This window comes from Rhinolophus sinicus, chromosome 2 (assembly GCF_057876585.1).
Source record: "Rhinolophus sinicus isolate RSI-liver-muscle chromosome 2, RSI-T2T, whole genome shotgun sequence".
Taxonomy (NCBI): domain Eukaryota; kingdom Metazoa; phylum Chordata; class Mammalia; order Chiroptera; family Rhinolophidae; genus Rhinolophus; species Rhinolophus sinicus.
This window is the reverse complement of record NC_142502.1, coordinates 94,781,148-94,805,726: the sequence shown is the minus strand read 5'-3', so window position 1 is coordinate 94,805,726 and position 24,579 is coordinate 94,781,148. Positions and strand designations below refer to the sequence as shown.

At 50.5% G+C, this 24,579-nt stretch overlaps 2 protein-coding genes across 15 annotated transcripts in view; one reads left to right on the top strand and one right to left on the bottom strand.

Annotated features, from left to right (window-relative positions):
- Positions 1-7,422: 7,422 nt before the first annotated feature.
- On the bottom strand, positions 7,423-20,291 carry MRPL14 (mitochondrial ribosomal protein L14). Of its 8 annotated transcripts, XM_088795693.1 has the most exons (4): positions 18,198-18,613; positions 12,807-12,854; positions 11,001-11,081; positions 7,423-7,924 (listed from the first exon to the last, which is right to left on the bottom strand). In XM_088795693.1, the coding sequence occupies exons 1-4, from the start codon at positions 18,305-18,307 to the stop codon at positions 7,558-7,560; spliced, it is 606 nt and encodes a 201-aa protein (XP_088651819.1). In that variant the 5' UTR covers positions 18,308-18,613; the 3' UTR covers positions 7,423-7,557. The 8 variants fall into 8 exon arrangements, with proteins under 8 accessions (XP_088651819.1, XP_088651818.1, XP_019594031.1 ...); XM_088795692.1 differs by lacking the exons at positions 12,807-12,854; positions 18,198-18,613 and adding an exon at positions 19,940-20,291 and having other exon boundaries at positions 11,001-11,091; XM_019738472.3 differs by lacking the exons at positions 12,807-12,854; positions 18,198-18,613 and adding an exon at positions 19,235-19,389 and having other exon boundaries at positions 11,001-11,091.
- Positions 18,680-24,579, top strand: part of TMEM63B (transmembrane protein 63B) — a 24,993-nt gene continuing 19,093 nt past the window's right edge. For 3 of the 7 annotated variants that reach the window (XM_074333008.2, XM_074333010.2, XM_074333002.2), the window contains exon 1: positions 19,447-19,578. The gene's annotated coding sequence lies outside the window, so the exon portion shown is untranslated. Of the gene's footprint in view, positions 18,984-19,446; positions 19,579-19,621; positions 19,767-24,579 lie in introns of those variants that run through there. The other 4 variants (XM_074333005.2, XM_074333009.2, XM_074333006.2 and 1 more) reach the window with 4 other exon arrangements.

Here is a 24,579-nt window from a genome sequence, read left to right as displayed (position 1 = left end):
GGCTAGTCCTGGACAGACATCAAAGGTATGGCCCAAAGCCACACCTCATCATGGGTTCTCTCCAAGAAAGCACACATTGATTCTTTGACCATGAATGTGAACTACAGTTTAACAGGGTTGTCGGTCTACGCCTGGCAGGGAAAGGTATCCTATGAGCAGGAAACACTGGGCACCCAGCCAGTGTGGGCGAAATCCCCGGGTAAGGATCTATATGGATATATGCAAGCCTGTCCAGCACCAGTCTTTGGAAATACTCTGTAAATGTCTCCACTTTTGCCAACTCCTATACTCGACATCTGTACATAGACTCCTCAATTGAAAATCCTAATTTGAATTTTGGAGACCTCAATATTTTTTGTGCACCTACTGAGCATGAGGGGCACAGCAGTGAACAAGACCTTGGACCCTGCTCCTGAGCCCGAGGGGCTTGCCCAGTTGCAAAGGTGTGAAAGTGCTATGGTGGGGGGTGCCGGGCACAGCAGGGGCCCCACAGAGGAATGAGAAGAACCCTGGGCCCAACGCCACTGAGTACTTACTCAGTTTTCTATGAAATAAGGACCTCAGTCCTACCAACCATCCAGAGTTGTCGCCAAGGCTGGAGTCCAGAAGTTCAAGGCTGGAGGAAACCTTAGCAGTAGGCCTGAGGTGAGAGCACAGAGGTGAGAGCATTTGGTAGAGTGAAAGCGCACTGCAGAGGGAGGGGTTTGCCAGAAGCGGTATTCAGGAACCACGGGGACCCCATGAGGGAGCAGCTGCTACTCAGAAGAAGAGGAAGCAGTGAGGTGGGCTCTGAAGCTCTGGGACCCAGTGGGGAATGAAGGCGTCAGAGGGGAGGCTTCAGCCATCACAGCAGCGCAAACGTCCTGCTCCTCCCGCAGGCCATCACCGTGGCACCCCCAAACCCTGTCACCACACCTCGGGAAATCTCACGCTCGCCAGGGCCGCTAAGCTTCTCCCAATTCCTCACCAGCAACGCTCTTTTCCACCCTGACAGCCCAGGGCAGGTATGGCCCCACCCATAAGTGTTTTTCAGGAAGTTCATCATAGTTCGAATCTCAGTGGTGAAAATCAGTGCTCAGTGATGCTGTGAGGTACACTTAAGAGAACTACACTGGGACCCTGAAAATCCGAGTTCTCTTCTTGAATCTCCTACTTTCATCTGGGAAATTTGGGGGCCTCCCCAGCCCCGAAGTCTACACGGTCACAGTGACAGTTTCAAACCGTACCAGTTTTGTTTTGAAATAAACTCAAGCCGCAGGTGGCTTAGCTCTGACATGCCTTTGGCCTTGGTGCGACAGGCACCCTATGCGTTCCCATCTACGTCACCAAAGGGAAAACTCAAAGTACACACTAGACTAGCAGTGGTTACTTGGGAAACACAAAGTTCTCCTTTCCTTTAAAAATTTACCACAGACTTGAACAGAAGTAATTTATTAACTCGCCATTTACTGCATACCTACTATGTGGCAGATGCTGGGAATGCAGAGTTAAACGTTCTTGAACTGGAAGGAGGGAAGAATACAACCCAAGCCGGGGCCACGGGGAGAGGGGAGCTGCGGTGTGGAAGGCCGAGCCAGAAGCTAGAGCGGGGACAGCAGTGAGTGGATAAGTGCATGGCAGCCCGGCTCCTGCTCGCTGAACTATCCAGGCCCCAGCAGCCAGTGCAGAGCCCCAGGCTCAGGGGGCCCAGCCTGAGCCCAGGCCAGCAGGAGTACATTTCAATCACAGGCTGGTTTTATCATCCGAATTTTAAAATAAAAAGGCAATGATTCCTTTTTATTTCATTTATTCCTAACATTACCTTGAAAATGTGCAACCTAAAAAAAAAATTGAAAGCATAGTACAATCACCACATACTCATTTAGGGTCATCACTTGATAATTTTTTGCAGACATCATGACACTGCACGTCTAAGTACTTCAGTATCAGGCTTTTTAAAAACAGAAATACATGATCTTATAAAGGGAATGGGTAAGAGTAAAACTAATTGTTATAATATGTAACAAAACAAAGAAAACATATATGCACACAGTCTCTCTGCAAGCAGTTACGTACCAGAAAGCAATTTAATTAAGTATAAAGGGAAGCCTATGGGACAGGAAATCTGTCTGCAGCAAAGGCTGTTTAAAATAGAGAACTATATAACCAACTCTCAGTTTGTATATTGTGGGAACCAGCATGGACAACAAAATTCAGACAACCCTAAAATCTCATTTTAAGCAAAGGTTTCATTCTTCTTCACCAGCAAACCTTTAACCAGAGCTGGCAGCAAAATGATGAGCTAACTCAGTTGGCTAAGGACAGTGCCAGTGAGGCACATGGACCAGTGAAAGCTCTGCTCCCTGGCCCGTGTGTGCCAGACAGCAAGGGCACTGGGTTAGCCTGTGGGGAGGGGGTGGCACAGCCCACTCCCAGCCCTGGAAGTCCACAGGAGGACATGCAAAGCATCCTTGAAAATCTCAGCCAGTGGAAGAGTTCTCTCTTTCTCTCCCCTCCCTGCCCTCGGGTGGCACAAGCCAGCAGGGAGCCAGCAGCAGGTGTGGGGAGCAGAGAGGGCAGCCCTAAGCACTCCCAATTGACCAAGAGTTGCCTCTATTTCGCATGTAAATATTTGGCCAAAAATCAACTGCCAAACAAGGTTTCATAATATCCAAGGGCATCCCAATTATTCAAGAGCTCTTGTGAAATCCTCCAAATAAAATAAGTTTAAATTCACTTTCATTTTAAAAAAATGCTGTGATATGTCTTATCAGATAGCCTATCATATCGAGCAAATAACAACAGATTATCACTATTCCTGGATCTGGCTGGAAACCACCGGCTTTAAAAAAATCATAATGGCTTGTGCCGAAAGTTGAGAAACAAACCGATGACCACTTTGAGTCCAGGAAGCCCAAATACTTTGGAAAAGTATTCATATTTGGCAAAACAATGCAGCAACTGTCCACAATGTTGAGAGGCACTGAACTGTGCTGTTTAACTGTCCTCCAGGTGGGAAAGAACAAAACAAAATCCTGCGACTTTGGGTTCAAGATCGAATTTCAAAATTAGAGAAAGGAAAAACACAAAAGCGGCTGGGACAGATTTGAATTTCAGTTAAGTATTTAATTCCAATATCATGCAATTTTGGTCACAAACAAGAATTCTCAAAGAACGTGACAGAACGCAAGAAGCCAAACAAGGCAAGGAGAGGATGGAGCAGGGACCTCAGGGAGGTGCCCGGCTGCGGCTTGGGCCAGAGTGAAGCAGCAGGCCCCCTGGCCCCCCGCAGGCCCCAGCCAGTCCCCAGGGCTCTGTCCCCTGCCGAGGGAGGGGCTCCCCTCCCACTGACTTGGAAGGAAGCCTGCCTGGGATGACTGCTGCCTCACAGTGAGCTCTCACTGCCCTCAGCTGCCCCGCTGAAGCCAGGCTGAGCTTGAGTTCCAGGAAGGAGCTGCCTGTCATCCAGGAAGTGGCCTGGCCACCCCTGCCAGAGGTGGTTGGCTTCTCACTGTTTTTCCAGGAGTGTTGATGGTGACGGGATGATCTCTGCACATTCTTTGGCCAGGTCCCCATGTGCAGCCAAGGGCACGCCCTTCAAGGTTGCTCGGGTGAGGGCTACAATCAGAGCCATGCCTGGTCTACTGCAGAGACACCCCACTGCTGGGTCCCGCGTACCAGGCCTCCCACCCCCAAGGCTGTGGCCTGCCCGAAGTCACACAGTTAGCAGGATGGAACCCAGGTGTCCCGACCACACTACCCATCTACAGCCCTCTGCCACCGCAGTTCTTCGGCAGTGGCGTAGCAGAGGGAATCCAACCCTGGGTAGAGCTGGGCATGGCAGCAGCCACTGTGATGAAGTGTGTGAACCCAGAGAAATGCGGTTCTGGGACCCGTCAGGGGCAGCTTCTTTAGGGCATGGAAGGGAAAAACACAAAAGCAAGTTTATACTCCTAGGGAAACAGAATCTGTGATTATAAATATTTCATGAGCAAAGAAAGCAGTACTGGCTGAGAGACTGGGGTGGGGAGGGTGGACAGCAAATTAGATCCCAGTTTGCAAAGTGATAGGGCAGCTGGAAAAGCAGCAAAGCTGAGGCTATTCTGGGCTGTGTGCTGCGAGGGCCTGCGTCACAAACGGAGCGTGGGCTGTGGCCACCAACTTTGTGGAAACCACAGCCTTCCAGGGGTCGGCAAGAACACCTTGGGAGGAGTGGTTGAGGCCAGGGATGGCCAGAGGAGGGGACAGCAAGGAGAGTCATTGGAATGACTTGGATAAACCTTGACAGCTGGGAGGGCGGTGAGGGGATTCAGCAGAGCAGCCAATACCCTGCGAACTCATGAAAGGATGAACACACTTTCTGCGGATTAAGGGGAGAGGAAGAAGTTAGCCCGGCCGCAGAAGGCAAGTGACCTGCACTTAGAGGGTGGCTCAGGTCAAGCTGCCCCGGTCAGACCCAAGGCCCAGCCCGAGCTGGTGGTGCCAGGCTGAGAATACCAATTCCACCTTTCCATTACCTCAGGACAGGGGTCTCTTCCTCCCGCAGCCTTTGGGGAGCAGCCCAAAAACCAGAAATGAAGAGCCTGCTGGAGACGAGCTGCTGCAGTGGAGACACCACAGGCAAAGCAGGCCTGGTTTGGGTGATTCCTCGTCCTTGGCCACAGTCGCCACTGCAGCAGAGCAAGTAGCCATAGATTCTACTGGCCCTTCCCGAGGTCGGATGGAGAGGGTATTAGCTCCGAAAATACCCAGAGGTGCTTTGAATCAAGCTTAGTCAGAGGAGCCCTGGGGAGAAGTGCACTCCTCAACCGGGAAGACAGAAAACTAAAAGCTTTCACTTCCTTGCAATCAAGGCCTAGCAGGCAAGAGGCTCCAGGGTGTACCCACCGAACACGGGAAAATCGGATCCTTCTCCTCTAGGAGCACGGCTAGGGGGCATCAACTCAGACGGCGAGGGCTCACCCACCGCCAAAGACCCCGTAACGTAGGAAGACCTGAGTTGGAAGTCGCAGGATCTGGCTTTAAGACCAGCCTTACCATCTATTAGTTGGAGGACCCTGAGAAATCACGTCACCTCTAAACCTCTGTGTCCGCATCTAAAAAGTGGGACCAGTGCCTGCCAAACCTAAGGGCTGCGAGGAACACCAAGAATATGCGTGTACATAAATGCCTTCAAAATAGATACCAAGTGCTATTCCAGTTGAAGAGATTATTTATATCCGGCTACCTACTAGACATCTGTTGGTGTCTCAAAGGCACCTCCAATCAGATGCCCCCCACTGTTTTTCCTCCCCCACTCCCAGGCCTCTCTCTGCTACAGGCATGGAAGCCAGAAACCCAGGACCCATCCTTGGCCCCCCCACCAAGCCCAGTCAGTTGGACCTTCCCACTGCACCTCCTGAAGGTGTCTCCTCCCTTCCATCACCACCCGAGGCCAACATGTCATCATCTTGCACATCGCCTCCTACAAAGCCTGCACCAGCCATGCCAGCCCCCCTCAGCCCCTCTCCACAGAGCAAATCTACCCGTCTCCCCTCCCACCACGCCGACCTGCTTGCTAAATGCCCTACAAGTCTCCAGTGCCCTCCACACAAGGAAACCCCTTCCCGGGGCTCACGAGGCGCTGCAGTCAGGCCCTGCTCCTCCTCCGCCGCCCGCCTCACCCCACACCCTACTCGCTCCCTCTGGCTCTCGCTGCTCCAGCCACACTGCCTTTTTCTTCAAGTCCCTGGTACTTACCCCATTCCCTCCTGCCACTGGGGTTTTGCACATGCCTGGAACTCCATCCCTCTGCCTGAAACATTTTCCCTCCTCCTGCCCCTAGCTAATGCCTATCCATTTATTTTAACTATTATATAACGTACATAAAGTGCACTCAAGTACACAGCTCCATAATTAGTCGCAGATGTATACACTCAGGTATTTTCCACCCAGATCTAGATTGAGAACAATTCCAACACCCGTAAGTTTCCCTCTTGCCTTTTAGTCTACACTCCTCCCCATCCCCAGGTAACCACTGTTCTGACCTCTATCACAATGCCTGTTCCTTGTCCAGAATGCAGCTGACACAACCGTTTCTGGGCAGCTGCCTCCAACCCCACAGAAATGGTCTAACTCCTCTGTCACAGGCACTTGTTCCACTTGGGGATTTGCATTTGATTAATTACACGATTTGTGTCAATGTTCCCTAGGGCACTGTAAGCTCCACGAGGACAAAGACCGTATCTGCTGATACTCACCTTTGTTTCCCAGTCCTGGCACACGCTTAGTAATATTAGAAAATAGCTAATACCTCTCGAGTGCTTATTATCACCAGGCACTTGTAGGTACTAACTCATTTAACTTCCACATCAACCCTATCAAGTAAGTACCATTATTATATCCCCATTTTACAGGTGAGAAAACTGAGGGACAGAGAAGTTAAATAACTTGCCCGAAGTCACTAGTAAGTGGTAAGGGGTGGAGTCAGGATAAGACCCCAGGCAGTCTGGATATAGAGAATGCATTCTTTTTTTTTCAATTTTATTGGGGAATATTGGGGAACAGTGTGTTTCTCCAGGGCCCATCAGCTCCAAGTAGTTGTCCTTCAATCTAGTTGTAGAGGGCGCAGCTCAGCTCCAAGTCCAGTCACTGTTTTCAATCTTTAGTTGCAGGGGGCGCAGCCCACCATCCCATGTGGGAACTGAACCGGCAACCTTGTTGAGAGCCCACGCGCTAACCAACTGAGCCATCCGGCCGTCTGTACAGCATGCATTCTTAATCATGACGCTGATCTACCGCTCAGAGGCCACTGGAATATTTAATGAGTAAGTGCCCAGGATATTGTGAACAAATGAATTCATAAATGAAATTCCAGGAGAAGAACTAAGGGAGACCCCAAACTCCCTAAGGATACCAACACATAAATGGAAGATAAGCTGGCATTGACTCTCCTGCACAGGCCCAAGATGAGGTCATCTGCAAAACTCAAGGGCTAGTTCATTTCCCCAGCAGTCAAGGGCGGCAGCTTTGTGCTCTGGGCACAGAGGAAGGCTTTGGTCCCCAGCAGAGGGTACTCCACAGTAGAGAAAGGATTACTGTCTAGGTGCTGTCAGAGCCAAAAGGCAACATTCCATTAAACAAGTTACTGTGCTCTTAGTCATGCGAACCCAGGAATCTTCATAACCATGTAGTATCTCAAGCCCTCTGACACAGGGAGGGGATACTTTGGATGTGGGGGGGCGGGGGGGGGAGTTTGCCTGGTTAGAAATGACAGATTCCACTGTACATTTACAAACAGGCATTTGGTCTGTACCTCCATTTTCCAGAGCCTAATACTCCTGGAGGAGCTCAGAGGCTACTCCATGCAAAGCCTGCCATCTTGTGTGACCACACATGGCCATTTCTACTGCTTCAGTGCCACTGACCTCACAACCACATTCTGGAAAGCTGAGGAAGAAAACATACGTGCAAATGTTTATTTCTCACAGGACACACTGTTTCCCAGCCACGGGGCCCCCAGCTTCCCTTTGGCAAAGGCGCACTTCTCAGAACTGCTCCATTCGCGAGCCCCACAGCAGCCAGCAGCCTGGGCTCTGCTCACACAAAGTTCTGAGCAATGGCCAGCACCTTGGAAAACTCGCCTTCCCTCTGGCGCAGGCTGGTGGGGATGGGAGTCTTAATTCGGGTCCCCACAGGGTTCCCATTGTCCTCAATGAGGACCACATTGTTGGAGTCGAACCTGGGAGTCATCCGGGGACCAGGCATTCGATGCCCCACAATGAGTGCCTTCTTCTTCTGCCCCTTGATGGCCAGCAGTATCCGGTCGCCCACCTTGCCCACCCCGTTCTTGTTATAGACGTGGATGCAACGAGGAGGGCGATGATAGGGGGTGTTCCCCAGGGCACTGTTGTCCACCACGCGCACCCGCGTCATCTTCTGAATCGCACTGAGGCTCCCGGCAGTGCTGGAGGGAGAGAGTACAGTTTGAGATCTGGATTCCTCCTGGTCAGGGTGCAGAGGCCTCTGAGAGGGCAAGGTTTGGGAGAGAGCACACGTGAGCAACAACGTGCTGAACAGAGCACAACCCAGGGCCCTGACACAAAGTCAGGTGCTTATGAGGACTTCTCTGTACCCAACAGTTTCCTTACAGCCAAAAGCTTCTGCTGCCAGGTCAAGATTGGGTTTGGATGGGTTTTAAAGAGAACACAATTTTCTGTTACAACAACCTTCATGGCACCCGTAATTTAAAGCCTTTAGTTTCCGAAAGGACTCTGAGGATTAAGAGAATACCATATGGGTCAGGCCTCACCCACTGCCTACCCTGCAAAACCTGCTCTCCCAGAATACACTGATTCCCACAGCTTCTCATCTATGAGGTGTGATCAAACAATATGGTGTAATATTTTTATTTGACAGAAATTGCCATACCAGAGGCGATGTGTGACACAAAGTGTTGTCATGATGGAGGATGATTGACGGCACACTTTAAAACACACCTTCTCTCAACCGTAGCTCACACCCGACTGACTGCCCTGAACAAGTTGAAACTTGTCACACACTGTTACTAAGGTTTGACACGCCACTTCCCATATTGAAGATCCCTGCCTTTCCGTTGGATGGCACTCGGCAACAGCATTCACAATAGTTTGTGATCACAACAGAAATGCTCTGTGTCACACATCGCTTCTGATACGGCAATTCTGTCAAATAAAAACATTACAGTGTGTCCTCATCCACCTTATTCACCGGATCTGGCACCATGCGACTTCTGGATCTTCCCCAAAGTCAAAATGAGTCAGGACATCAAGGCAGCCATGACAGCGCAACTAAAGACACTCACGAAACAGGACTTCCAGAACTGCTTCAGAAACGCAAGAACGATGGGATAAGTGTGTTCAAAGAGAGGGGGATTAATGGAAATGTGTCTTTTACTGTAATAAATTCCCTCCTCCTTCTTCCACCTGCCCGCCTTCACTCCGGTTCAAGCCGTTGTTTCTCAGTCTAGTTGTGTAGGACACAGCTCCCTGGCCCGTGCTGGTATTATGAGCCTTGCACTCCTCCTGGCTGAGGCAGTTGGTTGCCAGTAGTTGGTTGGCCACTCACCGCAGCTCTCGTTGGCTGCCAGCCACTCACGCTGGCCATTGGCTGCTCATGGCGGCACAAGGTAGCCCACAGCAGCTCAGCAGCCTGTGGCAACACTGCGAAGCCCACAGCAGCCCAGCTCCAGGGAGAGCTGTTGTTCACAGTCTTAGCTGTAGAAGGTGCAGCTCACTGGCCCATGTGGGCATCGAACCGGCAACCTCAGCATTAAGAGCATGGGGCTCCAACCACCTGCGCCACCAGGCCAGCCCAATAAATTTCTTTTATTTAAACATTCACTGTAGTGTTTGATCACACATCATACATGTTGCTGGGAACCAGAAGATATGAGTGAGTAGGTTTGCTTAAGGGAGTCCCTTGACACAACAAAGCAGAACTAGAAATAAGTCAAAGTAACAATCTTTTATTTTAATGCATTTTTCCCCATTAGAAAGAACTTTTTTTTTAAAGTGTCCTATTAAAGGCAGATAAACTACTCTTTAGCAATCTGCTGATAGTGGGATTTCGCTTTCTTTATGCTAGCACCTTAAGTGCTGGTGTTCTCCAGGGCAATCCCAGGTCCCCTCCTCTCATTCCGCACCTCTACTCTGGGCAATCTTATCTATTCCCATTGCTTCCAACTAGTAAATTCCATCTCTAGTCCCACTTCTCTCCTGTATCCTAGCCCTGTATTTCCACTCTACACTCTCGACGTGTCCTAAGAACACGGCAAACACTGGATGTCCCACGCTGAGCTCATTGCCTCCGCTTGTAATCCTCCTCCTGCGGCTGCATTTCCTATCGAGATGATGGCTTCTCCAGAAATTCCAGCTCCCAAGCCATACACATTTCTCTCCATCAACACCCACTGCTCCCAGGTCCTCCTGATCCGCCTGCCTAAGCACCTCTGTCCTCTCCCTTCCCCCCCATCAACACTTCTGAATTCGGCAGTTCACTCTCCTATACCGAGATTGTTACACTGGTGTCTTCACTGATTGCCAGTGCACCTCACTCTACCAACCCAGAGCACTTTTCAGAATATAAAACCGAGGCTACCGCCCGGTTAGCATTGTCCAGTGGTTCCCCACGCTCTACACTGTCAACAACCCGGCCACAATGTACGTACCTGCCTTCTGAGGCCCGGCCACTTCCACACCCACTCTGCCCTGGCCGGGAACCCCTAGAGCTCTCCAAGCACGCCATGCGCTCAGCCCTCCCTGGAGGCCTGGACAGGGCCTCCTCCCTCTTCTCTTCTGGGAAGGCTGCCTCCACTTCCCTTTCCTCCACCCCCTCCTCCATTAGCAGCTCTGGTCTCAGGCTTCCACAGCACCATACAAACCTCTATTATTATACTTGTCACATTTTCTTAGAGTTATTTGTTTCCAAGTTTGCTCCCGTGGCCAACTGTGAGAACTCTTTCAGGGCAGGAAGCAATTCTTATTCATCTCTCTATGACCAATCCCAGGCACAGTGCTCAGCAAATGCTTGTGAATGAGTATACGAATGGGGCCGAAAGGCATGTTTGCCAACAGGAATGCAACCCATGCTCTCCCCCTGGCTTAGCATCTAAGAGGAGAGGAGCTTGTCACACTTCTCTTATGCTGGAGTTTTTGGTAATAAGCACATAATTTTTTAAAAAAATGATTCCCTTCTTAAAAGAGAAAGTTTTAATGCACTGGGGGTCGAGAGATGTCAGATTCACTGCAAGTCTGGCAAGGGCTGCAAAGTTTCATCTTCTACCATCTGCCACTTGTGTCCCACCTCTCAGCAGCAATGTCACCTCCTAACCTATGTCCTCACCTAACCGGACATTACGACACAGCTCCATCTGATTCCTTTAGCCTCCCTGACCCCAGGCCCACGTCCTTGGGTCTCCACTCCTGTTCTAATCACCATAATATCCAGCCAGGACGGGAGGTTTAAGACTCAAAGACAGCTAAGGACGTCATGGGAAAAGTTACCTGAAACAGCGCTGGCTGAGTGCTCTGCTTACATGGGCAACAGGGCTCCAGAGCCCAGTAAAGGAAGCCATGGGATCACACAGGGCGAATCCTGCAGGAAAAAAGAGGGGGGAAAGGATTTATTTCTAAGTCTGTGCCCTTACTCAGAGCCAGTGTTTTGTTTTGTTTTAATAAAAGACTGCCGGGGACTTGCATGGGAGATGGCACTTCTCGCACAAGATCATTAGTCACTAAATATAAATCTTAGTGGTTAAAAGACAGGCAGGTGATTAGCTGGAACTCCAGCTACAATTCTGCTGATTCATATTCGAACTGGGGTCAGGGAGCTGGAATGACCCACACGAATTCTCCTCGCTCTGAGGACTGCAACAGCACGGAGAACGCGAGCATCATCTCACTACCACAGGCAGGAGGAAACATGCGTCCTCTGGTACGTACAGGCTGGTGACCCCCTTCCAAGCTCTCCAACGACAGCCTGCACACCATATTGCCCTGGTCGACACTCGCAGTCTCCTGAAACCAGAACATGTACTCCCTGAAAGAAAGCAGATTCTCTGAGCGACTTCCCAGGTTGTCTGTCACCAGAGCACCTTTCCCCCAGGTAAAAGCTGGAACACCTGCACAGATCCAGGCTAGCAAAGCGGAGCCAGAGGAGGCCTTGCCAAGCCACTGACCGAGGCCTCCATGTGAGTCAGTCTCCCAAACCACATTACACCTCAGGAACACGACCGACCCCAGACTAGAGCTAAAAGCGGGGTTTAGGAGAACACGTTGGAGAGAAAGAGCAAACACGAGCCCAACACAGATGACTCCGGCTTGCAGCACCTCAACTCTGTGGCTCCCCAGCACCAACAAATACGGCAAACCCCTGTTTCGCGCAACACCTGGGAAACAGGTCGGGGTGGGTTTAAGAAAAACCGACAGCCACTTGGTATTTCCAGCTGCAAAAAATGCTGTTCTTCCAGCCAAATGTCTGGCTGCAAAGGGCCTCATTCGAGAGCTCTGCTGAGAAAGGCCTCTACCACTGTAGTATTTACACACAGCTTTGACTTGCATAAGTTCAAAGCACCTCAGATAAGTTTCTGTTTAATAAGGGTGGGGGGAAACCCACTATTTACTTCCAAAGGAATATCTAGACACTTCAGAAATGTTTATGAACTATAATAATTTAGCCTCAAATCACAAGGCTACTCTCCAGTGTTTTCCTTATGACAACACAGGAAGCATCGGCCAAAATGTAATTATGATCAGAAAATTAAATGCAAAAGAAGGCAGCTAACCTATAGAACGACTAACATCCGATACACAGAACCTAAGGTTATTAGATGAGGCCAGCTTTCCCTTTATAGCTAGGTAACCCTAGCCGAGGAACTACGAGCGCCGGTTTTCACATCTGTAACACGGGGCTTCCCCATCTGCAACACGGGGCTTCCCATGTACACGTTCTCACAAGGCGGTCAGGAGAGAAGCCGCTCCAACCACAGAGCACAGCGCCTCGCACTCAATACCCACTAGCTGTCCTCATCATCGATGTCATCTAGTCACAACGCATTTCACAGATGAGGAAACTGAGATACAGAGAAATGAAGTGACTGCCTGTAAAGCCCCACCACGGGCCACGGGTAGAACCAGAAGCAGAAGTAGATCCAGCTTCTGCCCAAGGCGTTCGCCACACTCCACCTCACTCTGCAACACAAAACTCACTTCACCTGAGGGAGCTCAGGGTAAGAAGCAGCTGGAAGGGTCACCTGCTCTTCTAGTTCCTTTCTGAAAATACATATGAGTAGTTTTCCTGGGTCAGGCACTCAGCTAAGTCCTTCCACATTATCCTTTCCTTTAAGCCTCACAAAAACGCTATGAAACGGGCATTATTATTAGCCCCTTGTTATTCATGAGGAAATGAGGCCCAGAGGTTAGATAATGTCCCCAAGGTCACACAGCTGGGAGGGACAAAGCTGCTGGCTTCCCGAACCCATGCTCTTAGCCTTAGGCAACAGTTAACATGGTAACTTTAATTTAAATATTAATATTTTCCCAACTGTTAAATCATCCTTGCTCCACCAAGAATGCTGACACTGCTGCACATTTCACCCATTCCCAACTCCATGTCTGCTGAGCCAACTGAAATGTACGCAAACACCAGGTGGAAAATATTCACTTAAATCCAATTTAAGTGTTGAAGACGATCTGTGGTGTAGGTGGGTAAGAGGAGCTCCATACTCTGAGCAGTAACTGAAAACTGGCTTTAACAACAACAACAACAAAAAAAAACCATAACTCTGAAAAGCAGCCCTTCTGGTCCAGGCTGCAGTGACCCCCAATCCCGGCCAAGCTTTCCCACCTGATGCGGGTGGGCCCTTGCTCTCGCTCCCCAGGAGAGAAGAGGCTCCCCAGCAACTCCACAGAACCCTCAAGGTTAGCCCAGCACCGCCCACATGTCCTCTCTTGAGAAGGTGACACCTGCCTCTCCACACACAGCACTGCAGCCTCAATAACACTTATGTTCGTCCAAGAACTGCAGCCATGCCTGGGGGCTCCCCAGAACTTTCCTGACTGGGATATAACAAACCCTGCCGTGCAAGGCACCTCCCCAAACTCTGCAGGGCGCTCTATGCAAAAAAAACGAAAACCCGGGCCTCCTCTCACACCTCGCTCACAGCTCGCTCACAAGCCGCGCCCCCAACCTACACCCATCTCTACCCGGCCCACTCTGACCCAGCCTCAGTTGGTACCCCTCGTGTAATGAGGACATCTGGGCATCCCGTGCCAAAGGAACTCTCACTGCTCCCACTTTCACTACCCAGATTCAAAAACGGAATAATTTATTTACCTTTTCTGAGACAAGGCTGATGATCTCCCTCGACCGGCTAGTTCTTGCTACTCACCATCCCAAACGCAGACACCACACAAATCTCGATCACTGGGCATCTGAACTCACTGCAGGAACTCAGGAATCCCAGGCTTAGCTCATGAGGGTTACTTGCACCGCCCTCAAACGCAAGAGTCACACGTTCCTGTCTCCAAGGAGCACTTCCATTTTCACAAGGGGCCGATTCAAAGACTTCTCACTAGCTCTTGGTGGATCTCCAGACCCAAAGGACATAAGACATCAAATGTACAACAGTAAGCCTTCCTATGAACTTGAAAGCACGCACGCACGCAAGCACACACAAATATATTCTCTTATTGTATATATATATATATTCCTTATTCCTCAAAAATACCCAAAACACAAAACACCTGTGGTCCCCTCCACTCTGACCCCAGCAGCAGGTCCTCACCGAGGAGCACAATGAGCACTTGTTGAATAAAGCGAATGAGGGAGCCACCAGAAGGACACCCCCCACGTACGGCCCCCCACACACTGCGAGCGCTTCTCTATCCGGAACCAGGGCAACACACACAAACATGCTCTGGGAAAACCATGTGCTGGTCGTGGAAGGATTAGCCCAGGCTGTGTTTACAGGCCCCTGGAATCATTCCCCAGGCCTCGTGCCTACACTGCCCACTGTGGAAAAACACCTCATCCAACCACCATATAACTGGCTTGAATCAGGGAAGAGTAATGGAGACAGCAATTTCCTTCAAAGCAACTTTGATTGGCCTTGGTGTTATTTCCTAGCACAAATGTACCCTGACACAGAGTCTGATTCACTTCGGATGTAGTCTGTTTGTGTTTTGTTTCCACACTGATTCTCGTGTTTGCATGGAAAGTGACCCCAATGATATTTCCTCCTCTATGACACTCTCACTCACAAGCCAGGTGTCCCGAAGATTCCAGTGCCAGAGATGGTTTTTAATGCCACTTCCTGGTCAGCACTGAGTGCTGCCCTCCAAGTTTAGAGTATGAATCACAACCTGGGGGGGGGGGAGGGCGGGAAGGAAGGGAGGGAAACGACTTCATACAAGCCAAGAGCCATGCTCATTTTCCATCCTGGTTTAACCTGAAGCGCTCCAGTCAGTTGTGGAGCCCGGGGGGAACTATACCTTTCACGTGCACACAAGGTGAGTTTCTCACTTGCATCACCTCATAGGCAGGGGCCGTGCCTGCCTGCGTGCTCAGGACGCAGAGCAGTCCCTGGCACACAAGTGCAGCTCAGTGAGTAGCTGTTAAATGAATAAAATGAATCTGTAATTGCAATTCAGCCTCCAGCTCCAGAGAGGCTCCATGTTGGAGGGGGAGGGGTTCTTGGGCCCTTCTCCCAGGTTCCCAGAGATTTGAGGGAACCTCCTACACACTGAGAGCTCATTTTTAAGCTAATTTTAATACACGGAGAATGAGCTGAAAAAAAAAAAACAAATAGAAAGAGCCTACAGCTCTGATGCTTTGTGGAAAGCTGGAAAGTCTTATACCACTCCGGGAGCTTTGAGGATCATAGAAATAAATGTATTTACTATCACAGACCTAGACATAATTACACATTGTTTCCACACGAACAATTTCCACCCTTAGGTGCTGGCACCTTACATACATTTCAAATGCCTTCCAGGAGGAATGCGCTAATATAAAAAAGAGACAAAACAAATGAAAAGTTCCGCAGTCGCAAAGGAGTGCTTAAAGGAGATTCTGTTAGTAACAATAGGGGAAAGAAACACTAAGGGAAATTAAATGCAACGCCCAGCCACAAGCGTGAGAACCTACCCATCTTTCCTAGGTAAAGCAGGAAAAAGCAGAGGCCTAGCAGCTTCAAGGAACCAAGAAAAGGAAATCCCAGGACCCTGTGCTACCCTGCCATCTCCTGCAGGTTTCACCCCAATCATTCTTGACCAATAAGTATTCGTATTGTTACTTAAAAACTCATTACTGTTTTGTTGTCCAAGGGTCGCTCTTTCAGGAATTTCTTTAACCTCACACAAGTATAACATGTTACAAATTCTCAAAGTATTTTCACACAGACCATTTTCTTGGATGATTTCATTCCTGAGCACCCAATGCAAATACAAAGACAAATAACAGAGCAACAGTCTGCGAGGGGTTCAATCAGCTAAGCATTACAGATTGGTTCTGGGGGCTCCACAGAGTAAGTACCAGTTTGCAGACAAGAAATGAAGTCTTAAATGATAAACAACTTGTTAACTTGTCCAAGGTTAGAAGGCTGTTTCTATTACATCCTGCACAATACCTGTGCAGCTAAGATTCTGCTTTAATAAACTTCACGGGGGGGGGGGGGGGGGGGGGACACACACCCCACGTAGGGCAAGTATTCTTTCCTCTCTATGGAGCCTCTCACATAATCTTTAAAGACTCAGGAATTAAAAGTTGTCTTTTCAGTAAATATCTGCACTACATCCACCACAACCTGCCAAGGTGAGTCTTCCCAGCGTCACTATCAGAAGCCAAGTATCCCTCAGTAGCACAATGGGCTGTTTCTGCCATGGCTGCCATTCAGGACCCCATTTTGTGAATCTGATTCACAAAAGAAAAATGTTCCCAGGGCTTTTGCCCTATATTTATTTATTCACCTCATGCCCCACCTTGTTACGGAAGTATGTAAAGCAGTGGTTCTTAAATGCATCTGACAATTCTCAATTATTCAAGCTGGTTTTTCAATGTGTACATTTTACCTATTCTCGCTTTGCTCCCTCCCCAGCCCCACTTCACAAGTGTGCAAACACCTATAGTCCAGAACTGTTTGCAATAATCAGTATGGTTCAACTCAGAGAAACTGCCCAAAGCAAAGTTCAGTTCTATTTAATCGTGTTCGTATTTCCTTCCTAGTACCACCTCTAGTGGGCCCGTGGCAAGGAGCCAGGCTTCTGGAGGACAGTCAGGTGGGCAGAAAGGGAGCAGAGGAAAGGAAGAGCTTGGGGGGGCCGGGGGGGTCCCTGGACTCAAACATGAAACGCTACTTATGGAGAGCCTATCTCCTCCACCCCACGCTCCCCTCTTCTCCTGCTAAGTCTGTGACCTTGGAATCAACTTCTGCAGGCCCCAACGGCCCTTCCAAGCAGGGGTAATTGGGAAGAGCAAAGAGGCACGGACGTGAACATGCTTTTAGCTTCACTCCTGTAAGTGATCGTTTTAAAGTGTGGAATCCCTTTCTGAATTAACCAGTAGGGACCAGATCTGCAGGATAAGCAGTGAGTTTCCAGATCCTGACTGGGAACAACAGCCTCGCTCTCTGATTCTCAGGACAGCACTCTGAGAGTCTCTTTAAGACCAATCAGTCCTAAAAGTGTTTTTCAGCTTCAAGTAGACATGGGAAAGTGCTCCCTCTCTTTCGTAAAGGCATAGATGATATTTTTAAGTTTTGACAGGGAGACTTTCCAACTCTGAGTTGTTTCCCTAGTGAATAATCAGCAATCGAGTACCTTTCTGAATAAGAGAGCGTATTATCTGACCCAGAGCAACATTTCTGAGATCTGAATCACAACCCTCCTTACATGCTGGTTGTCATCATTAATACACATGTAAAATCACACAGTGTGAGCTACAACCCAAAACAAACCATCAGCCTTTAAAAAGGAAGGCTAAATCACAACCTGGTTTCTGAGACCCTCCAAAGCCCACACATGGTCATAAAAACTAAACAATAGGAAAATCCATCTGTTGTGGGTCCAGATGTTATAATCCACCGTAACAGCAGTGGGACAAGATAGGCTTTAAGGACTCTTGCATCATCTAAGATTCTAGAAGCTGAGGATGAGTCTAAATCATGTTCACTACCCAACAGAGTACACCTCCTGAAATATGGACCTCAGGGAAAGTTTTAACATTCATATTCAGGGGCAATAATACATCTTTCTGGCCACTGTTCCTTCATGGATCCCACAGTATACTTAATTCTATGCTCATTTCAGCCTTTCTGAAATGTTTCCTCTTCTCTGTCTGTTAACATGTGGTGACCCTAATTATGCACAGGCAAAAATAGGTCAAGAATCCATCACATGGCCAGATTCATAACTGTATTATTAAAAATAATAATACATAAGCAATGTCTTCAACTCAGTATGTAAAAAGCTCCATAAGAAATATACATCCAAGAAGCTCTAAGGGGAAAATGGGCAATTCCATCCAAGACAAAGAACAACTAGAGCAAATCCTTTTTCATCTAAACTGCTTGCTCCTACCCAAAAACAACTCCCAGCAACCAAACCCACAGACACTTGCTTCCCACCAGGCAGTCTACCAAAGACAGTTCTTCCTAGGTAAGCCAACCTACTTCCCACCCCAACAAAATCCTTTTCTTCAATTGCACGTTTCCAAAGAATGAACAGTGAACCGTCTTCCTTCTTGGGCAGTATCCTCCCTGAAGAAAGGGACCCCCTCTGTTCTTGACTGCATACTCCTGGTGTGCTAACTGCATCCTCGTGGACAGTTTTAACAGAGTGAAAACTCAGACTCAGGAAGGAAAGAGGGCAAACAGGAGGATCCAGGAGACCAATGTTTCGAACTTTTCTGTGACACAGAAACACGTTATCTCACATCTCACACATGTGCATATACCTGAAGCAAGTGCCAAGCAGTAATGCTGACCCTTACAAAGGATCATGCACTCTACTGTCTTGTATTTCTTTGTTTTATAAAGGATGGCTGTGATCCACTAAACTGATTTCCAACCAGTGGGGCTCAGTTTGAATGGAAGTTCAGTTCACCATCTTTGTGGGGGTGACATACTCCTGTATCTATGTACGTGCGCGCGCATACACACACCCCACCCCACCCTCATCTTTCCATGCTTAATCGCTGGCAGATGCAGCCTCTGGTGAAATGAGAAGAAACCAGGGAACCCCATGAAGCGGGGGAGGGGGTAGCCACTCATCGGCACGGCAGTGAAAGCAACAGACTCACTCTTCACATCAGAAGCACCTGACAAGTAAGTCACAAAGTCGTCTCCAGACCCAAGCTGGGAAGGGGAGGGAGGACACCAGAAGCAGACACTCGAGGAGCCGCGCCAGAGTGAGCGGCCGAGGCCGCCTCGCGAAAGCCTGACGGCAGCCGGCCCCTGTCCAGGCCAGCAGCCCACATCCCTCCGCGGGCAGGTGAGCGCCGGCCGCGGGGGCGCAGAGGCCACGGGAGTCCCGCCGCTCTTGGGAGTGGGAGGGGGGGGACGGGTCAGAGGCCTCCCGCCACGTCGGGACCCCTCCCACTGCCCCAAAGGGTCCACTGTCCTCTCACTCGGGCCTTCCTTCACCCACCCTGGCAGTGCGCCTCCCCTACTGCAGGGGAGAAATGGAGAGGGGAAGTGGAGAGTTAGGAGCCGGACGCCCCCGCCCCCACCCCCACTCCATACCTCTCCCGCCGCCCTGGAATATCCCGCCGCGGGCCTCCCAGGCCAAGCACCGCCTCCCCCCGAACCCCACGCGGCCTCTCCCCCTGCGCCTGCGCGCCGCACCCAGCTGGGCGCGCGGTGATCTGAGAGTGCGCGAGCGCCGTGCGTGTGCTGGCGTGGGGGGTGGGACCTGCTCGGCCCCGCCCCCTCTTCCCCTCCCTCCTCCTGCTCCCCCTCCCCCGACACTGCCGCGGACGCCGCAGGAGCCCGGAGCTCGAGCAGCCCTGCGAGTCCCTTTCCCCCTCCCCCAGCCCCGCCCCGCCCCAACCCGGGGCTCCGAGCCGGAGCCGAGTCTGCGCCTGGGGGTGAGTACGCGACCCTTCCCAAGCCTCATCTCTTTTCTTTGAGGATCCCACCACTATCCAAAAGAAAACCCCCGGACTCAGCTGCGCGTCCCCTCCCTTCAACCTCCTGCGGGACCCAGAGGTGCCCGGGCCCGCGGGACCCAGTGGTGCCGCGCGCTGCCCCCATCCCGAACCATCCAGAGCCAAATGTGAGTCATCAGACCCCTGTCCCCACCCCTCCGGAGATCCCGAGGGGTGGGACCCCCGCCCCCGGCCCCCTAGAGCCACTCTTCTCCCACCTGCCTGGTCCAGGTGCGCGTCACCTCCGCGCCCCTCAGGGGTTCCAGCTGCGCCCCATCAGCCCGCCGCCGCTGTAGGGAACCTGCCGCCGCCGCCCCCGCCTCCGAGTTTTGAATTCCAGGGTCGCCAAGTCTGATGGCCTCGTTCTCTTTTATATTTTCTCCTGCTCCCGGGGCCGAGTACCGCCGAAGCCCGCGCGGGGCAGGGGGTCGAGCTCGAGCAAGGGCAGGTTTCGTGGGTGCTGGCACGAGGCCGGCCGCTGTCCCCAGCCGGTCTGAGGACTGGTCGGCGGGCTGGGAAGGCGACTGGCCCCGGGAGCGTGTCCTCTTCTTGCGCCCCATACAGTGCAGTTCATTCATGAGCCGCCCGGGCCTGCGTTGGAGGGTACGGTGGGGAAAAGATTCAGCGGGGAACCGGGAATGGGGCAAAGGCCCTTTTGGGGGGAGGGGGCGCGTTTGTGCCTCCTGGCCTTCTTGACCACCTAGAGAAGACAGCCCCAAAGCTTTGGCGTCTTGTTCTCCAGACGAGAAGGAAGCTTGGGAAGTGGAGAGGATAGGTCAGAGGGGCGGGCTGCCCTTGGGGCTGTGTGCTGCCATCTGCCTGGGTCCCCTGGGCGGAGGTCTGGCCGCTCTGCACTCTACTTCCCGGGTGAGTTCTCTACCCAATACAACTCTCTAGCTTCATCCTGGGTCTGCAACACCCTAGGAAGAATGAGGCTGTGCCCAATCCCTCCTGAGTAGGGGGCCCCCAGCGCTGCCTCCCAGGCACATGTGAAAAAGGGAGTGGGAGTGTCTACGAGGCTTCCAGCGGGGGTGTGCTGGTAGCTTGACTGTCCTCCCTGGCACCAGAGGGTCCAAGCTCTGGCATGCCCCAGGTGGCACATGCTGAGGCCTGCTGTTGGCTCACCCAGCTCAGTCTTGGTCCATGGGTGGGTGGGTGGGGATGTGGCAAGGCAGAGGCAGGTGGTGGGTAGCTAAGAACCCCCTTTTGGACATCTTACAAGTTCCCTCCAATGATAACAGTCTTGTAGACCTTGGTTCCAATTCCAGCTCTGCTATTCTTTAAGCTGTGTGACCTTGACGACTTACCTTACCTGTCTGAACCTTAATTTCAATTAAAGGTGTGTTTACTATCACTTCCTTTCAAGATTTATCATGGGGATCAAACTAGACAACACAGGTAGAGACAGGCACCCGTGCCTGGTAATTGATCAATAACAGGTTATCTTCTCTGAACTTCTGACCCATCCTGGCATAGCCTCACCCTCCCGTACCCCCACCTCCCAGCCTGCTGCAGATGGATCAGGTATAATTGAAGAGTTTGGGAACATTCCCTGCCTCTGAGTAGCAGAGTCCCGAATGCAGTGTAAACCATTAGATCTAAACAAGAAGCCCATCCTGACTGAGGGGCTCAATCATATTAAATTCTATAGTTTCTTTTATTTTGATTTTTACCAGTTTTCCTCCACTAAACCAACCCCTTTTATTCCACACTTCATTAATAATAGTAGCTAATTTTTCAGAACCCATTATGTGCCTTGAACTGTATTAAGAGCTTTACATAAGTCATCTTGTTTAATCCTCCAAACCACACAACTGAATTAGTATCCCCATTTACAGATGAAGGAACCGAGGCACAGGATGATGAAATAATTTGCCCAGTTCAGAAGCCAGATCTGTCTCATCCTAACCACAGGCTCTGTTGCCTGTCCCCTACACTTGCCTCAGAACCTAAAATTACAAACCCATGGCCCAAGTGTAGGGTCTGGGAGTTTTAAGCAGGAGGCGAAGGAAGCCAAAGTAGAAAATAGGGTGTGGCGTTTCTCCAGAGTGGTAGCTGGCAGCCCCCAGTTCCCTGGTGGAAGTGGCTCCTCTCTTGGCCCAGGCAGCAAAGTGCAGTGGTTAAGAGCATAGACTCCAGCCAGGCTGCCTAGGTCCGTATCCAGTTCTACCACAGACTGGCTGTGTGACATTGGGCAAGTTATATACCCTCTCTGAACCTCACTGTCCTAGGGTTATCTCGTGATGGGGAATAAATGAGTGAATATTTGTAAAGCCTTTGGAACAGTGCCTGGCACAGGATAAGAGTTAAATAAGTATTTGATAAATGTATTCTTGTCCTACACTACTTTTATCCTCATTTGTAGATACATTTTTGCCCATCCCTCTGAAGTTTGTAGGCATGGAGCAAGGATATTAGTATCTATTACAGACTGGAAGACTGAGGCCCAGGTTACATAGTAACAGAGCTAGCCTCCATCTTCATCTCCTCCCATCAGACCACATTGCCTTCCTATGATTCCTAAATTAAACCTTCCCAGGTAAAGATAAGAAAAAAATTTGTAACTTATAACTCCCCCACCCCTACCATGCACACACTTCTTAATGGTAACATAACCTTCAGTTAGCTAGAAATAAAACCCTCCATCACTCTATCTACACACTTCCAGCTAAAAGCCTCAGTGTCAGACTAGAGAAATTCCGAGATACAGCTGGCTCTGGCAACCCTGTGGAGTGGAGGAATTGCTTCCCCCTTCCCTGCTATCTACCCCCCCCCCCCCCAAACAAATTTCTGCCTCATTCTCTTCCCTCTCAGCTGCTCTCAGTGAGGGCTTTGAGAGCAGCTGCCCTTGGTGAAACTCAGCCCAGCAACCCCGCCCCCACAATTAAGAGCTTGGAGTAACCCTGTCAGCAAGCAGAGCCACCAGCCCTGGCTCCACCCTTTACCTGCCCTATGACCTCCTGCCAGTTGCTTCTCCGTGGGTCCATGAAAATGCGGATAGTGATCTGATCAAGCCTGCCCTGCTTTCCTCAGGGTGTAGGTGGGAAGATCAATGCAATTGTGGAGGGCAGAGTGCTTTGCAGCTGTTAAAAAGGAGGCACCCGATGGACATGGTGATTTGACCCTCACCCGCCCCACCAGGTCCACTTAATGTACAAGTTCCCAGGACGTCCCACCTTTCTTCCAAGTGGAGAGGATGGGAAAGGGGGTTGGTACTCCAGGGGTTTGTACCCATTCCATTCTGGCCTGGTGGAGCCTTGGAGTTGGGGAGAGAAGCAGGCAAGGAGTGGGAATGGGCTGTCTTGATTTATGAAGTGCGTTGGAATTGGGAGTTAAGGGGGGCTAAGTTAGAGGCCCCCCAACTACCACAGACCCAAGATACTTATACCTACCTTTAACCTCCCCTGGTACCCCAAGGTTCTGAATGCCTTATGTTTACATAGCGAGGCTCCCAGACAAACCCACATACACACCCCCACTCAGAGACCAACAACACACTTCATTGCCGTGGATTGCCATGCACACATGCGCACACATCAACATGCATTTACACACCTAAACACACACGTGCCCACAGTGTTCTGGTGTTCTTTAGCCAGAGAACATTTAATGAGCTTATATGAAGCTTCCATGTAGAGCCCTATTCTGGGCACATGAGAAAACCATTGTGGTGCCCTGAAAAGTGTTCTAGGTTTAGAAAGAAGTTGACCTAGGTTTGAATCCTGGGTCCATCATTTTATTAACAGTGTGACTTTGGGAAAGTTACTTAACCTCTCTGAGCCCCTCATCTTAAAATGCACTCATCTTAAAATGACAATGGCATCCAACTCAGGATTATTGAGGATTAAATGAAATCATGTACTTATTATTCTTGAAACAGTGGGCACTCGATAAATGGTGCCTGCTGCGATTACTAAATTGGTGGTTTTTTGGTTTTTGTTTTTTAAGGCAGCTTGGGCTGGGAAGGAAGATGGAAGCATAACACACAGGGCAGTTCTTTAGTCTTCCTAACACAGGCTTTTCAGTGACTCCCTGGGACCAAGTGAAACACATAAACAACCCCAGCTTCCTCCTCAGTCTGAGAGCTGGTGCCTCTTGCCCAGCAGTTGAAGTGTTACGAAGGGGGGTTGGGGATTGGTGGACAGGAGAAATCCTCTGAGTCACCCCAGGGGGCTGGGGGAACACTGGCTCCCAGAGTTGCAGTCACTGATTCTGGGTTTGTTGTTCTTTCTCTTTGTCTGGTTTCCTTTCTTCCCTGGAGACCCCCCTCCCCCAAAGGCAGAGCTTCGGTGTAGTCAGCAGAAGGGCCCCCAGGGGCCCTCCAGTAGGATAGGGGTGGGGCAGCGATGCCACAGCCGCACTTCTCTGCCCTGGGAGCCTCCCCAGAGCCCTGCTTCACCCCATCCCCAGGCACTTCCAGAACCCAGGCATCTGGGCTGCCTGTCCCTTCCCTCCTTCTACCCACCCCATCCACATGTACCATCTGACCATTGAGGGCTAGACGATCCAGCAGTAGCAAGAAACCGGCTAGAGGGCAGTATCCTGGTGGCAGGAGGCTTAGGCAGGTTAAGAGTCCCCCCCCCCCCCCCCTCTTCCTTTGCCAATGGAAGAGCTCCATGGAGAAACGACATTCCCAGCCTGCCCTGCTCCGGAGGCAGGAGTAGGGCACTCTGGGAGTTGTAGTTCTGAGACCACTCAGGTGATTTCTATGCAGAGATAATTGGGGAAATGTGAGGAAGTTGGAGGAAAGAGAGGTATAGGTGCTGCCTTAGCAGAGGAAAAGGAAATGAGGGTAAGCAGGCGTGACTGGGTCCAGGCAAGTAAAGCAAATCCAGAAATCCTACTTTTTAACTGACTTCCCATTCTGACCCTACTCTCAGACCCCTTACTCTGAAGCTGAACATGTTATCTTATTTCGAAGCCAATTATATTGGGGAGGTG